General features: G+C 39.5%; 2 protein-coding genes across 3 annotated transcripts in view; one reads left to right on the forward strand and one right to left on the reverse strand.

Moving 5' to 3' along the window:
- DSG3 (desmoglein 3) overlaps nucleotides 1–3,678 on the forward strand; it is a 33,235-nt gene extending 29,557 nt beyond the window's left edge. The window contains exons 15-16 of the mRNA XM_045458570.1: nucleotides 317–564; nucleotides 1,707–3,678. Of these exons, the coding sequence (XP_045314526.1) occupies nucleotides 317–564; nucleotides 1,707–2,273 (815 nt within the window). The 3' untranslated portion in view covers nucleotides 2,274–3,678. The remainder of the gene's footprint in view (nucleotides 1–316; nucleotides 565–1,706) is intronic.
- Nucleotides 1–14,734, reverse strand: part of DSC1 (desmocollin 1) — a 357,596-nt gene that overhangs the window by 337,011 nt on the left and 5,851 nt on the right. The window contains exon 2 of one of the 2 annotated variants that reach the window (XM_045458571.1): nucleotides 11,862–11,956. In XM_045458571.1, the coding sequence (XP_045314527.1) occupies nucleotides 11,862–11,921 (60 nt within the window). In that variant the 5' untranslated portion in view covers nucleotides 11,922–11,956. Of the gene's footprint in view, nucleotides 1–11,861; nucleotides 11,957–14,734 lie in introns of those variants that run through there. The other variant, XM_045458574.1, reaches the window with a different exon arrangement.

Consider the following 14,734-nt stretch of genomic DNA (forward strand, 5'->3'; position numbering starts at 1 on the left):
ATGGCTACGTGCTGAATATTCTGTTTTTACTTTATTATTTCTGGCTCTTGTCACTGAAAACCTATTTCCTGTGTATATTTTTCAATTAGTATGTTTGCAGAGCTATTTCATCTGCTAAGGTCCTCTGTTACAGCTTCATCTCCTCTGTTACTCTCACATATCAGACCGTAGGATGTTCTTACCACCTCTAGTCATTTAATTGTAATTTCTCCCACTTATATACTTATTTGCTTTACTTGGCATCTGTTCAGGGATATCAAAAAACAATTTAAAAAATTACAGCATAAGATGCTACAGAATTTTGTCCCGTTTTTAGAAGTTTGTATGAATACATATGCTGGAGGGACAGTGGTGGAAGGAGCTTCGGGAATGGAACTGACCACCAAGCTTGGAGCAGCTACAGGATCTGGGGCTGCTGCAGGATTCGGCACAGGCACCGGACTTGGCATTGGTTCTGCAGGACAGTCTGGAACGATGAGAACAAGGCATTCCACTGGAGGAACCAATAAGGACTATGGGGAAGGAGCAGTAAGCATGAATTTCCTGGACTCCTATTTTTCTCAGGTAATTGGGTCGAAAACCCTGTGGCTTTGTTATCTTTACATTAGATGTCTTTTCACTTGACTATACTTCAGTTTTGCAATTCGTTTTTGTTGTTATTTTATTTACAGCTTGTTAAAATGTAAGAAAAAAATAGGGTTATTTGCCAAAATAATACAGATGATGTAAGGTGGCTGCCACAATGGGGCTACTAGTCAAAAGGAAAAATGGTATTTAGACACAAAGGGAGATCATATAACAAGTGGAACTTCATCCCCCCAGCTGGAATAACAATGGAAAGCAAAATCTTTTGCATGTCAGGATCAGCAGCAACTTCTTTAGGAATACAAAGCAGCTTACTTTGTGTTTCCTATACCATAAAGTATGCCAGAACACACATGCATAGTTTTCTGAGACAGGGTTGTAGTATTTTTCACATTTTCAAAGGAGTCTTTGCCCCCAAAAGTTGAAGAACCATTGAATAAATGACCCAAAAATAAAAGTGGGAGAAAAGAATATGATCGAAGATCGGATGAAGCGTGAGGAAGCATAGAACTGAAAGGAACAAGGGTTCAGGAACAGAGAAGACTTTAAGAGGAAGGTCTTGCCTCTTGATTGGTGCATCATTAGAACAGATTTCACACACAGCTTCAGTATCAGAGCTGTTAAGTCCTGGGATGTGGCCTGTTGCTGAGAAGGCAGATCCTGACACAGTGACTGGCAGGGAGAGCTTGTTTGGGATGAGGACTCTTGGGATTTTCTGAGGTGTGGTGTGAGCCTTAGTTAGGGGTCAGGCTCCCACAAGGTTTGGGGAGTCTAGCATTAACAGAGGTACACACAGGAAACCCCACACTTGTCCTAGTGAATAACCTCCCGGCTTTGAACACATTCGTTTTGTAGGCCTAAATCCACGTTAGTACCTTCAAAACCCAGAATTAAAACACGAGCCTAGGCCAGATTCAATTTTGAAAGAATGTCAACTATACTGTTCTCCAAACACCAGATAATGTCTGTAACAAGACTGTCGATATACAAAGCATGCCTTTACTTCTATGGATTACCTAAATCACACATTCATGATCAAACCTTGAGTTCTGCGAACTGTACTGTATTCTTCAATTGACACGCTTTTAAAATTCATTTTTTCCACTCTTCTCCACCTTTAGAAAGCATTTGCCTGTGCAGAAGAAGACGACACCCAGGAAGCAAATGACTGCTTGCTGATCTATGATAACGAAGGAATGGGTGCCCCCAGTTCTCCCGTGGGCTCTGTGGGTTGTTGCAGTTTTATTGCCGATGAGCTGGATGACAGCTTCTTGGACTCGCTTGGCCCCAAATTTAAAAAGCTTGCTGAGATTAGCCTCGGGATTGATGATGAAGCCAAACAATCTCAGCCACCTACCCAAGAAGGCCATTCTAGGATTGAACCCTGTGGCTATTCCGTAGACATCCAACAGTCAGAATCCGTTAGGGGCCAGCCTGTGCCAGGCAGTCAAGGAGCTTCCGCTTTGCCTGCTTCCGGCTCTGTCCTCCAGCCAGCCATTGCCATGCCTGACCCTTTGCAGCCTGGTAGCTATTTGGTAACAGAGACTTACTCGGCCTCTGGTTCTCTCGTGCAACCTTCCACTACAGTCTTTGAGCCGTGTCTCACGCAAAATGTGATAGTGACAGAAAGAGTGATTTGTCCCATTGCCAATGTTCCTGGCAACCTACAAACTCCGGCGGAGCTATGAGGGTCACATAATACGATCAGTACAGAAGATCCTTGTTCCCGTCTGATATGACCAGAATGAACTGGAATAAACATAGCAGCTGAAGATAGATAGTTGGGCCAAACTGTTCAAAGTAGCATAGCAAAGCTCACAGTATTGGTCTAATTGGGCACTAATTTGGTACTCTCATAAACTGATCATGATTAGTTTAAATTTTCTAGTTAATATCCCCAAACTGAACATGTTGTCACTCTTACTTCTCAAATACCATTCAGGTGGTAGTAAATCTTGATGTTTCTCAAAAAACCTTAAGATCGTATTCAGTGGGAAAATTTTCACTTAACAATTAACAGCTTTTAAACTTCTATTTGGGCAGTGCCAATGAAAGGTATCTGTCGCTTTAAATAAAATGCAGTGTGTTTCAGTGGATTAGGCACTTGGTGTCAAGAGCCCCAGTTCTTGTCTCTGTCACCTTTTCTTATGTCACTAATAATGATGTAAGAGTCATAAGGTCTTTGCTAAAGCATTTCGAGCTGCTTGGAAAAAGGACGTAGGTGCAGCTGAGTTTTTGCCACCTTCTCGGTGTTGGGAGACTCTAAATGCATCTTTCGCTCAAGCTAAGGGCTATTGGCTTATGCGTTAAACTTGCTGTATGTATATTCCTCAATTCTCAAAATAAGACAGTTTTGAAATAGAAATATCATAGAACATTTAGGAAAAGTTTAGTATTGTGTAAATAATATTTTGTGTTTTTGTAAACTACTTTGAAATGATCCATCCAAAGAAAATAATTTACATCGAGCTCCTTCCTACACCCTTCTCAGTACAAATCTTGTGTTAATAGTTCTTGAACTTTACTCTATTTTTTTTAAATGTCAGTAGGTAGATGTAGCTTACATATGACATATAGCGATGTTTATTACGTTAACAATGTCCACAGACTTTGTGAGAATACAAAACATGTTTCTTCTCATAAGCAAAAGAGGCGTCTGACCAGAATAGCATATGGTGAAATTTTTGAATATGTATGATAAGCACCATTTCAAGTCAAAAATGGATATGGAAAGAGATTGTCAGTAACCTCTATTAAGCCTCACTCCTTTTAAACAGCTTCAGCAATTTAATTCTCTAGCATAACAATGTTAGATTTAGAAGTTATGACTTCATGCACATGGCCATGATGGCAATGCAGTTCTTCAAATCATTTCTGGTCATTCAAGATCTTCAGCCTTTAGCCCAGAGAGAACACTCTGTCTGCTCATCAACATTTTTGTCTTAGCTGAATCTTTACAAGGTCATTGTTGAGCTCCATTATCTCTAATTGTACATAAAATACTCCTCTCTGGGTTTGTTTGTTTGCTATATTCAAAACATATTTGTTTTTCCAGATGGAATGCAGAGTAATAAAGTGTGTTTTAACACAGAAGGATACAGTCCTGAGGCTACCTGGGTGGGTAGAGGCCTCCTAAATGTCCCTACATCTAACATTCTTCCCTCTCCCTGGCACCATCACTGCCAGGAAGGTTATGTGCTAGGAAAGATGTGCGGGCGATCTGTTCTGTCAAGACAATCCTGCTGCTTCAACAACAGCTGCAGTGTGCCCATCTTGAAGTGAGGGGACTCTGGAGGGAACTAGACTCTGTGGGGGGAACTAGACTCTTTGGAGGGAACTAGACTCTGTGGGGGGAACTAGTCTCTGTGGAGGGAACTAGACTCTGCGGAGCAGCTGCCAGGTCCTAAGGAAGTTGCCTTGCTGGTACCACTGGGAAGCTCGCTCCGGGGTCTAGATCACACATGGTTGATTTGTGCCTCTATTCTGCGTGGGAATTAAATAATAATCATAATTATCCTTATCCCAAGTTCAAAAGTATTTTCGGAATCTCAAAGTATTTTAATGTTGCCTCTTAAAACCCAGCTCAGGTGAAATGGAAACGCTGCATTGCCAAACTGCAGAGGAATCTATGTGATGGCAACAAAGGCTATGTGAGGGGGAAGTGGAAATAAATGTGTTTTCTAATAAAAATAGATTAATCTAGGGGCGCCTGGGTGGCGCAGTCAGTTAAGCGTCCGACTTCAGCCAGGTCACGATCTCGCGGTCCATGAGTTCGAGCCCCGCGTCGGGCTCTGGGCTGATGGCTCAGAGCCTGGAGCCTGCTTCCAATTCTGTGTCTCCCTCTCTCTCTGCCCCTCCCCCGTTCATGCTCTGTCTCTCTCTGTCTCAAAAATGAATAAAACATTAAAAAAAAATTTAAAAAAAAAAATAGATTAATCTTGTCTAGGAGGTCCTAACATTGATTTGCTATGTAAAAGTAAACCCAAAGCAAAAATGTATCTGTATTTTTTCACCAAAAATAAAAATTGTTTTAAGCAAAAAAAAAAAATTTTTCAAACTGTCTTTTTACTTGATGTATTACAAATTTTAAACAGTACACCCTAAAACTTTAACAGTGTAACACTGTTAAAATAAAACTGTTTGGCAAGAAATTTATGGGTATTCCTTAACCATTTAGTAAAAGGGGAACTACTCTCTATAATTAATAGTTATTAAGAAATATAATGTAAAGAACTGACTTACATATGTATTTGTATCACTAATTTACATCTTTTTCTAGTTGATACGTTTTTTCCATCCTCCCAGTCAGAAAGGAAATACCTGGGGACTCTGGATCTCTTCTTCATGCAGGAATGGTGCTAGCGGAGGTGCTGGATGAGGTGGGGCTGTCACTCGTTTATTATTTGTTTGGTAATTTGCAACGGTCCTTTAGACAAACGTTTTGACATTCTACAATGCTTCAGAGAGAAAAGCTGGACTAAAGAGAAGGTAAGGCCTCCAACCTAACATAATGAAAAAGGTACCACGGCTCTGGTAACCATCGGGCCATCAGTCCCAGAAGCTTGGGTTTGTCTCCCAGGACACGCCTGTTATTTTTATGTCTTCCTTTAAAGGGATGCCACAAAATAAGTATCTTCAGAACTTTAGATCTTGCTTTGGCTGACCTTCCTCATCCTTTAACTGTACAATTCACCTTGGGTGCAGACTTGCACAAGTGTAGACTTGAGGAGCAGAAACTGGATTAGAATGGATGTTCAGTGAAGAAAAGTGGATGGCTCGACTCAGACGTTCCAGATCAACCCCAGAAGGCCATATAGGTAAATTCCAAAAATATCCCCATATCCTCCTATTTATACAAAGTTTGAAGAGTAAGAACAGCAAGGTCAATTTACCTTAACTTTCAAAAGTCAGGTGAGAGTGTGAAAAAAAAAAAAATGCACTCGACTGACAAGCTTCAATGCATCTAACAATTAAGAAACAAGTAAAAGTTGGGGCGCCTGGGTGGCGCAGTCGGTTAAGTGTCCGACTTCAGCCAGGTCACGATCTCGCGGTCCGTGAGTTCGAGCCCCGCATCAGGCTCTGGGCTGATGGCTCAGAGCCTGGAGCCTGTTTCCGATTCTGTGTCTCCCTCTCTCTCTGCCCCTCCCCCGTTCATGCTCTGTCTCTCTCTGTCCCAAAAATAAATAAACGTTGAAAAAAAATAAAAATAAAAAATAAAAAAAATAAAAAAATAAAAAAAAGAAACAAGTAAAAGTTAAAGATATTTCCTTCTGGTTATTGGCAATTCAGCACTTTCTCCACGTCTTCACTGGGTCTAAAAATGAGTAACTCTGAACCAGAGATGATATGTTTTTTGGTTTTTTTAATTTTTTTTTAACGTTTATTTATTATTGAGAGACAGAGCATGAGCAGGGGAGGGGCAGAGAGAGGGAGACACAGAATCTGAAGCAGGCTCCAGGCTCTGAGCTGTCAGCACAGAGCCAGACGCGGGGCTCAAACTCACGAACAGTGAGATCATGACCTGAGCCGAAGTTGGACGCTTAACCGACTGAGCCACCCAAGCGCCCCCAGAGATGATATGTTTTAACACTTGTTCAACAACACAGTCTGAGATCATTTTTAATTAAGGGGAATCACTGATAAGAAAAGAAGATAATTGTTTTGAATTCCAGGTGCCAGAAACCACGTTTTCCACAAGTGAAGACCGAGATTCCTTCTGTTCTGCCGGATCCCTCTGTGACAAGACATGGGCCATTCTAGGTTGGTGTCTTTGCTTTTTTTTTTTTTTTCTTTAAAAAAAATGTAAAACAGAAAAATCTAAACACAACACAGACATGGTTAAAACTCAAGGGAATGATGTCTAAAAGAACAAGTACAAATGGATTCAGTGACCAGAGTAGGAAGAAACTAGACACTGGTAAGAACAACCAGGTGGCCAGGAAACTACACCTTCTAATTTAATTCTTACAGAAACCCTGATTGTAGTCAGGCAAACAGAGACCCAGAGAAGCAACTTACTTCCTTAGGGTCATTCAATAAAGTGACACAAATGTAAAGGTTTATCTATAGCAATTCGGTAGTAATAGAACATAATTATTATTCTGTCAAAATACCCTGCTTGCGTTCAGCTCTAACTTGGGGAGAGCACGAAAAGTTGGAAAGAATACAAAGAAAACAGTGAAAATAATTTTTAAAAGACTAGAAATCTAGATGTAATTCTTAAGATGAAAAATGTAGTACGTTGTAGGCAAATACATCTATTTGGACATAGAGGACAGAGCAATCTATATCCATCTCTATATAGCTAAGATTGGGAGATAGAGGGATAAAAAGGTAGAGACAAAGGAATAGATAGAAAGAATGCAAATACATGATTGGCTACTATTTTGAAGCATTTGTGAGGTTCTTTTTCAGGGCACAATGATCTCTTCCACATTTAACAAGGAAAACAAGCTACCCGAAAGTCATGGAATCTCCTTTTTCGTGAACTCCTCAAGAAGGACTTTGATAGCACACTATTTAGAAGTTTCGTGACATGTAGCGAGATACAAAAATAACTTTATGGAGAGAGATTTTGATTCAATATTTTATATTATGAAACGATCACCATGATTAGTCTAGGTAACACCTGTCACCATACATAGTCACAAAACATTTTTTTCTTGTGATAAGGGCTTTTAAGGTCTACTCTCTTTACAATTTTCAACTATGCAATTCAGTATTAACTGCAGTGACCAAACTGGATATTACATGCCCATGACTTATTTATAACCGAAAGTTTGTACCTCTTGACCTCTTTTACCCATTTGTTCTACCTCCCACCCCCCACCTCTGGCAATCACCAATCTGTTCTCTGCATCTAAGAGCCTGATTTCTGCTTTATTTTGTTTCATTTTTTTTAAATCATAACTTTAAATGGATCCTTCCACCTCAGTTGTTTCCATGACTTGTGGAAAACAACACATCTGAACAACTACAACTTTTTTACTCCTCAACACTATCTCGACTTCCACCTTCATTCCCATGAAGTGTGTGAGACCATCATATTTCAAAATTTATGCCTTGGAACATCTCTGATGTTTTCTTTGTGCTGAATTTCTCATTATTAAATTAGCCAACAGAAAATTCTATGTGGAAACACAGAGCATCAAATTATGATAATATAAGCAAAACAGTGACATTGAAAGAATAAGTATGTCCTCATTTCCTCAGAAGGCAAAGGAAGTATTTACGTTCCTTCATAATCAAGAGAGGATTGCAAAGAACTCTCTTAATTAGAAAGCAGCACAGAATCAGGTAATCTTGTATTTATGTAAAGGGATAATGACAGGTTTCCACTCCTGCAACAAGTCATTGCTACTAAGCCAAAAATGAGTATTTAAACACAAAATACAGGATTAACTTCAGTCATGTCTTCCCATATCCAACTGACTAGTGTTGACAGTAACATTTATAAGATTTATATGGTCCTAACCTGGAGGTAAAACACACACACACACACACACACACACACACACACATACCTCAAGTAAGCACATAGTTTGGCATAGCTGAAGGAGTGTCTTTCCATCATCAGACCCATGGACCAGACACTGATGCTTGGTTTGTCTTGCAGATACAAAGTTTCTGCATACAGAATTTATTATTAAATAAATAATAGATTTCTTATTAAAAAGAAAAGAATCACCTAGGTTTTCCACCTAACTTTCTTGAGGTAAGGCATAATGAGAAGACCTTATTTGGCCAAACTCTTAATTATTCTTATCCAGGGCTGACATCCACAACTTTAGATTAGTAGAAAAATGTGTCATAGGAAATGGAGGTATTAGTCAACGAGTACAGTTTTTTTCATACAAGATGAATAAGTCCTAGAGGTCTACAGCACAGCACAAAATCTATAGTTAACAATACTGTAATGTATACTTAAAATTTTGCTAAGAGGGTAAAGCTTATACCAAATGTTCTTGTCAACAACAAAAATAATAATAAATAAAAGAAAGGGAGAAAACTTTGAGAGCTGATGAATAGGTTTATGGCATAGACTGTGGTGATGGTTTCATGAGTGTATACTTAGCTCCAAAGTCATCAAGTTATACACATTAATTATGTACAACTTCTTGTATGGCAAAAAAATCTTCAGTGTGTGACAAACACTTACATCTAATAAGTTCTGACAGTATTTCTGCGTCTTCCCTTTTCCTCTCACCTGTTATAAATTGCTATGAATTTTTCCTCACATGTTATGGCTGCTACAGTAGAAATATAAATGGATTTTCTAACTTGCCACTCTTCCTGCATACACTTTCTTGGACCCTGCAACATCCTCTTTTGTGCTCCTCTCTGAAGATTCTTTCAAAGAGGCAAACCAACAACAAATGCTGCCAAGATGACAGAAGCTCTTCTTCTACTCTATGCAGCTCAGTTTCACACCAGAGCCTCCAGAACAAGCCAACGCATGCTATTGCTACTTCTGCCAATCCTGGCTAGGAAAGGATGTCTCCACTGAAAGAACAAGTCAGGACATGTCGCTGGGTATTTTGATAGGAAACGCTGAGTTGTTGGGCAAAGAAAACCTGCAAAAATTTGCACAAAATCAAAGCTACCATTCTAGGACCTATGAGAAAGTTCTAAAATTTCACTCCATCTATTAATCATCAAAATAACTGCGTATTGGGGCGCCTGGGTGGCGCAGTCGGTTAAGCTTCCGACTTCAGCCAGGTCACGATCTCGCGGTCCGTGAGTTCGAGCCCCGCATCAGGCTCTGGGCTGATGGCTCAGAGCCTGGAGCCTGTTTCCGATTCTGTGTCTCCCTCTCTCTCTGCCCCTCCCCCATTCATGCTCTGTCTCTCTCTGTCCCAAAAATAAATAAACGTTGAAAAAAAAAAAATTAAAAAAAAAAAATAACTGCGTATTAGGTTGAATGATTAACAAAAGATAAATTTGAAAACTTTTTGATTTGGTTTATTTTTTAATTGTGTGTTTTAAGTTAGTGGCTAAGAGTTTAAGCTTTGGAGGGGCGCCTGGGTGGCTCAGTTGGTTAAAAGCGTCCGACTTCAGCTCAGGTCATGATCTCACAGCTAGTGAGTTTGAGCCCCACGTCGGGCTCTGTGCCAACAGCTCAGAGCCTGGAGCCTGCTTCAGATTCTGTGTCCCTCTCCCACTCTGCCCATCCTCCACTCATGCACGTGCTCTCACGCTCTCTCTCTCTCAAGAATAAATAAACATTAAACATTTTTTTAAAAAAAGAGTTGAAGCTTTGGAGACAACTCCTTGAGTTCAAATCCCAGCTTCACTGCTTCCTTTGGCAAGTCACTTAACCTCTTTGCACCTCTCTGGACTATTATTATGGAAATAACAGTCCCTACATCATGAGGTTTCTGTAAATAAGTTACAAGAATGCATTTAGGACATAGTGCTCAGGAAGATTACTATTTTTATTATTTTTATTATTATAATTTAAACCTTCAAAATGAGCTCAATTCAAAGTTAGGAGTACTGACGTACAAACTAATGATACCATACAAACTCAAAACATCTATATCATCTGATCCAAAGCCTTGTTTTACAGATGTTCAAACAGGCTGAAAAGTAACCTGTTTCTCAAAGATAGAGTTGGGAATTGACTAGGTTATTTCTCTTTCTGAGACTTCAAACTGCCACTATAATAATTCTTTTTCACTAATCTTTTGCCTTAGTCACAAGGCTTGTCCTGCCTAGGCTACTCCACAGTGGAAATTCCTCAGAACACACAAGCAAAGAGAAACAAATTCATTCACATCAAATTGTTATCTCATGTAGCTGAAATGATGAGAATCACCAGATGATTGCGCTTCCGTGGAAAAGGGCAGAATGGAGGGCTTTTTCCCTAAGAGTTCTAATTCCATCATTTCCACCAAGTATAATAGGGCAACTAGGTGGCTTTGGGGCAGGGGAAGTCACTTGAAAATTAACATGAAAGGAACAGTGTTCTTTTTTTTTAATATTTTTTTTTACATTTATTCATTTTTGAGAGAGAGAGAGACAGAGACAGAGCATGAGTGGGGGGAGGGGCAGAGAGAGAGAGAGAGGGAGACACAGAATCTGAAGCAGGCTCCAGGCTCTGAGCTGTCAGCACAGAGCCCAACGCAGGGCTAGAACTCATGGACCGCGAGATCATGACCTGAGCCGAAGTCAGACACGTAACCGACTGAGCCACCCAGGCGCCCCAGGAATAGTGTTCTTAATCCAACCTCCAGCAGGACCCATATGGTAGGTAATATCAATAGAATAATAATTACTGCACACACACACGAGACCACACTTTACATTCAGTTTCTATATGAGTTATGGTGCCAAGTTGCTAGCCATGTGAAAAAGCGTTGTGTTTGCAAAAGTTAGCTGACCCAACATAAAATGGAAGAAAATGAAATTTATCTTTCCCTTTACATGTTTCTAAAACATGATATGCCTAAAGTTTTGATAATCACTACCTCCTGCTTCCTTTAAAAAGATGACCGTAACTAGTTGATAAGTTTTTAAATTGTTTGATAAGTTAACTCACGATGAAGTATAAATCACAGAATCACTTTGTTATTCCTCCTTGGAGTATATATCTTTAATACATAGAATATCTGTTGACTTAGAAAGCAAGCAAAGTGATATTCCATTTTCATTAGGTTATAGATCAGGAGGTGAGACACTTTCCAGTGTCCCTCAAATCATATATCTGGCATCTGTCCATTTAGGACCACAGAGCACACCTAGGAATCAGGTTTCACATTTTGAGCAATTAACTTAATGTATCTGGTCTCTAAGAAATAAAAGTAAATAAAATGTTCTATAGAAGTGCCATAATCTTGTTATGCCTAAAAACCTAGAAGCCATAATCTTCCTCCATTTTTTTTGTTTTAGATGGTTTATCCATACTTCTGAAGTGAAAATCCAACATAAAAAGAACAATAAAACATACTCTATAGACTTAAAATCCCAATTATTGAAAATTGCGAAGTGTAGACTCATTCTCCCACAGTGCCACACAATGGAAACTCACAACAGCACTTTTATGACCCATAAAGCAATTCTTTACATCAGCTTTCACTTGGGTTTTACTTTGCTCACCAGTAAGTCTTCCCTGTAATACTACTCTGCTTAATTTGTTGAGTTGTCATCAAATTTGCTGATTACTTCAGATGAATACTCTAATCCTAAAGTCAAGAAAGAAGTATGATAATACACTCTCCTCCTCTTTCATACCCCTAGAAGAATTAGTCACAAGAAGTCTTTGTTGACTGACTTACCTCTACTGTAGCTGATTCTGCATGAAATGGGTGTGACTGTCCCCAAAGGTATGACATCATTCAGATATTGTTTCAGTAAAAGTTGAGAGGTCCACCTGAAAAAAAAGATGGCAAGTAAATTAGCAGACAATTGACTAGTCAAACAAGAGGTCTATAATAATGTTCATGATAATCATCATGAATAAAAAAAAAATCTTTAACTGCAAATGCCCTTAGACAAGTTTCTTTAAAGCCAAATTATCAAGAGCAATTTTTTCCCATTGGCTTCTTTGTATCAACATTTTGCTTAACTGGTTTGCTTAATGATTGAACATATTTCTGTCTAATAAAATCTCTAAGTGGGAACTAGATGGGGGGGGGGTGAAATTCAAATTAGGTCCACTGCCAAAGCAAAAACAAAAAGCAAAACAAAACAAAACAAAACAAAGTACAGTTCAAACAAAACAGGCTTAAAAACAAACATTTTCCTAAAATGCTCAGGCACTGGAGACATTTTGAATGTCTTTTCTTATTATCGGTATTGCTTCAACTCTCCAACTCCCTAGGTGTGTATAAATGTAACTGAATTAATGAAATTAGTATTTGTCATGTTAACAGATTTTCAATTACTTATGCCACAAAAGTAACTATGCAGAAATAATCTGCCATTCATAATATCTAATTTGGGATTCAAGAATAACAGCATTATAACTTTAAATCAGCACAGCTCATGTAAATGTGTCCTCCTAGTGGTTCCTGATATTGTTCTTCCACATGACATGTGTGACAGATGGCATTTGGAAGCTCATATCCGTCTCTGGACAAGATCACCTTGAGGCTGCGCTGGCCTTCCCAACTGGAATCAAGCCTCTTTCTCCACCTGAGGTGGATGTCAAAATGGAAGTAAGTAACATCGTTACTGAATAACTTTAAATGTGCTCTAATAATTTTAACAAGTCATTTAAAAATTATGGAACTTGATTATTAACAAATTACTACATCGACTGATATGGTACTGAAAAAAAAGCCACCACCACCAAGATTAGTTCTGAAAGTAAATCAAAATGAGTAATTTAATTTTCTCAAATCCTTTTCTTTAAAATCAAAATTGTTGGGATGCCTGGGTGGCTCAGTCAGTTAAGCGTCCAACTTTGGCTCAGGTCATGACCTCACGGTTCATGAGTTCAAGCCCCGTGTCGGGCTCAGTGCTGACAGTTCAGAGCCTGGAGCCTGCTTCGGATCCTGTGTCTCCCTCTCTCTCTGTCCATCACCCGCTCGCGCTCTCTCTGTCTCTCAAAAATAAATTTTTTTTAACGTTTATTTATTATTGAGAGGCAGAGAGACACAGAGCATGAGCAGGAGAGGGTTAGAGAGAGGGGAGACACAGAATCTGAAGTAGGCTCCAGGCTCTGAGCTGTCAGCACAGAGCCTGATGCGAGGCTCAGGCTCAAACTCACAAACTGTGAGATCGTGACCTGAGCCAAAGCCGGTCGCCTAACCAACTGAGCCACCCAGACGCCCCAAAAATAAATAAACTCAAAAAAAAATTAACAATTCTAATTTTTTTAAAGTATTTATTTTGTGAGAGACAGAGAGAGAGCATGAGTAGGGGTGGAGTAGAAAGAGAGAGAGAGAGAATCCCAAGCATGCTCCGCACTGTCAGCGCAGAACCTGACTTGGGACTTGAACTCACAAACTGTGAGATCATGACCTGAGCTGAAACCAAGAGGCAGACAACTGAGTTGGCTTAACCAACTGAGCCATTCAGGCGCTCTAAAATAGTTCATTATTTTTGAGATTCTCCTCCTCTCTACTAAAGTATTTATAATTATCATTCTGGATTATTTGGAAAAGATCTTTAAAGCCAATGTTTTACTACTAAGTTTGCTCTCCAAAGTTACTGAATCGCTTCTGTTTCAAGTTTTTCATACACATAAGAACATCCCTCTCTACGTGCAAATGAATGAATCAATTGCCAAGAAACCAATACTCCTTTCTGTCTTCTGAGAGGTGGTGTGTTTTTTTGTTTTTTTTGTTTTTTTTTGTTTTTTTTTTGTTTTTTTTTTTTTTTGTATCTCCCTAGGCTCATTAGTCACATTGAGTCAGCGGGATGGTTTCTACCTGACACCCTCAGTAAACACTCCCATGCCTGCGGTAAGCCCTGCAAGTCCTGTCATGCTGGGGATGGATTCCAGCCCAGGGTTGCAGTTAACAACCATTCTCCTCTCTTCCCCAGCCACCGCTATTTCCCTTATCTTTCCAAGAATTCCCACAGGCAAATCCTGGGGTAAAACCAAAGCCAGAAACTTATTCTGAAATTTTTTTCAGAAAATGTAGTCACACAGAGATAAAAATCAACATTCCCAAGCATCACACTCCTGTTAATAAATGCTTCCTTTGTTCACCTCCAGAGGGAAGGAGATTTTCCATATTGTTTATGGTTTTGCACTTTGTCCCCCTTGCAAGGAAGGGGGTCTTAAAGAAGACAGAAATGTTCTCCATTAGTCTCTGAACTTCTTCACTTTCTGCTGTGCAGTCAGCCTTAGCAAGGCCCATCCTTGACAAAATTGTGAGGGAGAGGGATTTTGTCCACAGTGAAGCAGGCTTCCCACCTCAGTTGGCGACATTTACTCACACCCTCCCAGGAACATAATTGTCTCTTGTTCTTTCCCCCTTGACTCTCACTTTAAAGGCACACATGCACACACACACATACACACACACACGCACACACCCTATCCTCCAAAATAACCTTGAGTATCTTCACTTAGTCATTCATTTACACTTTCAACTAATATTTACTGAAGACCTACAAAGGCTTAGGCAATGTTCTAGGTGCTGGATACATAGCAGTTCACAGAGAAAACCCTCATGAAGTTTACATTCTAGTAAAT

Source organism: Leopardus geoffroyi, chromosome D3, assembly GCF_018350155.1.
Source record: "Leopardus geoffroyi isolate Oge1 chromosome D3, O.geoffroyi_Oge1_pat1.0, whole genome shotgun sequence".
Classification (NCBI taxonomy): Eukaryota; Metazoa; Chordata; class Mammalia; order Carnivora; family Felidae; genus Leopardus; species Leopardus geoffroyi.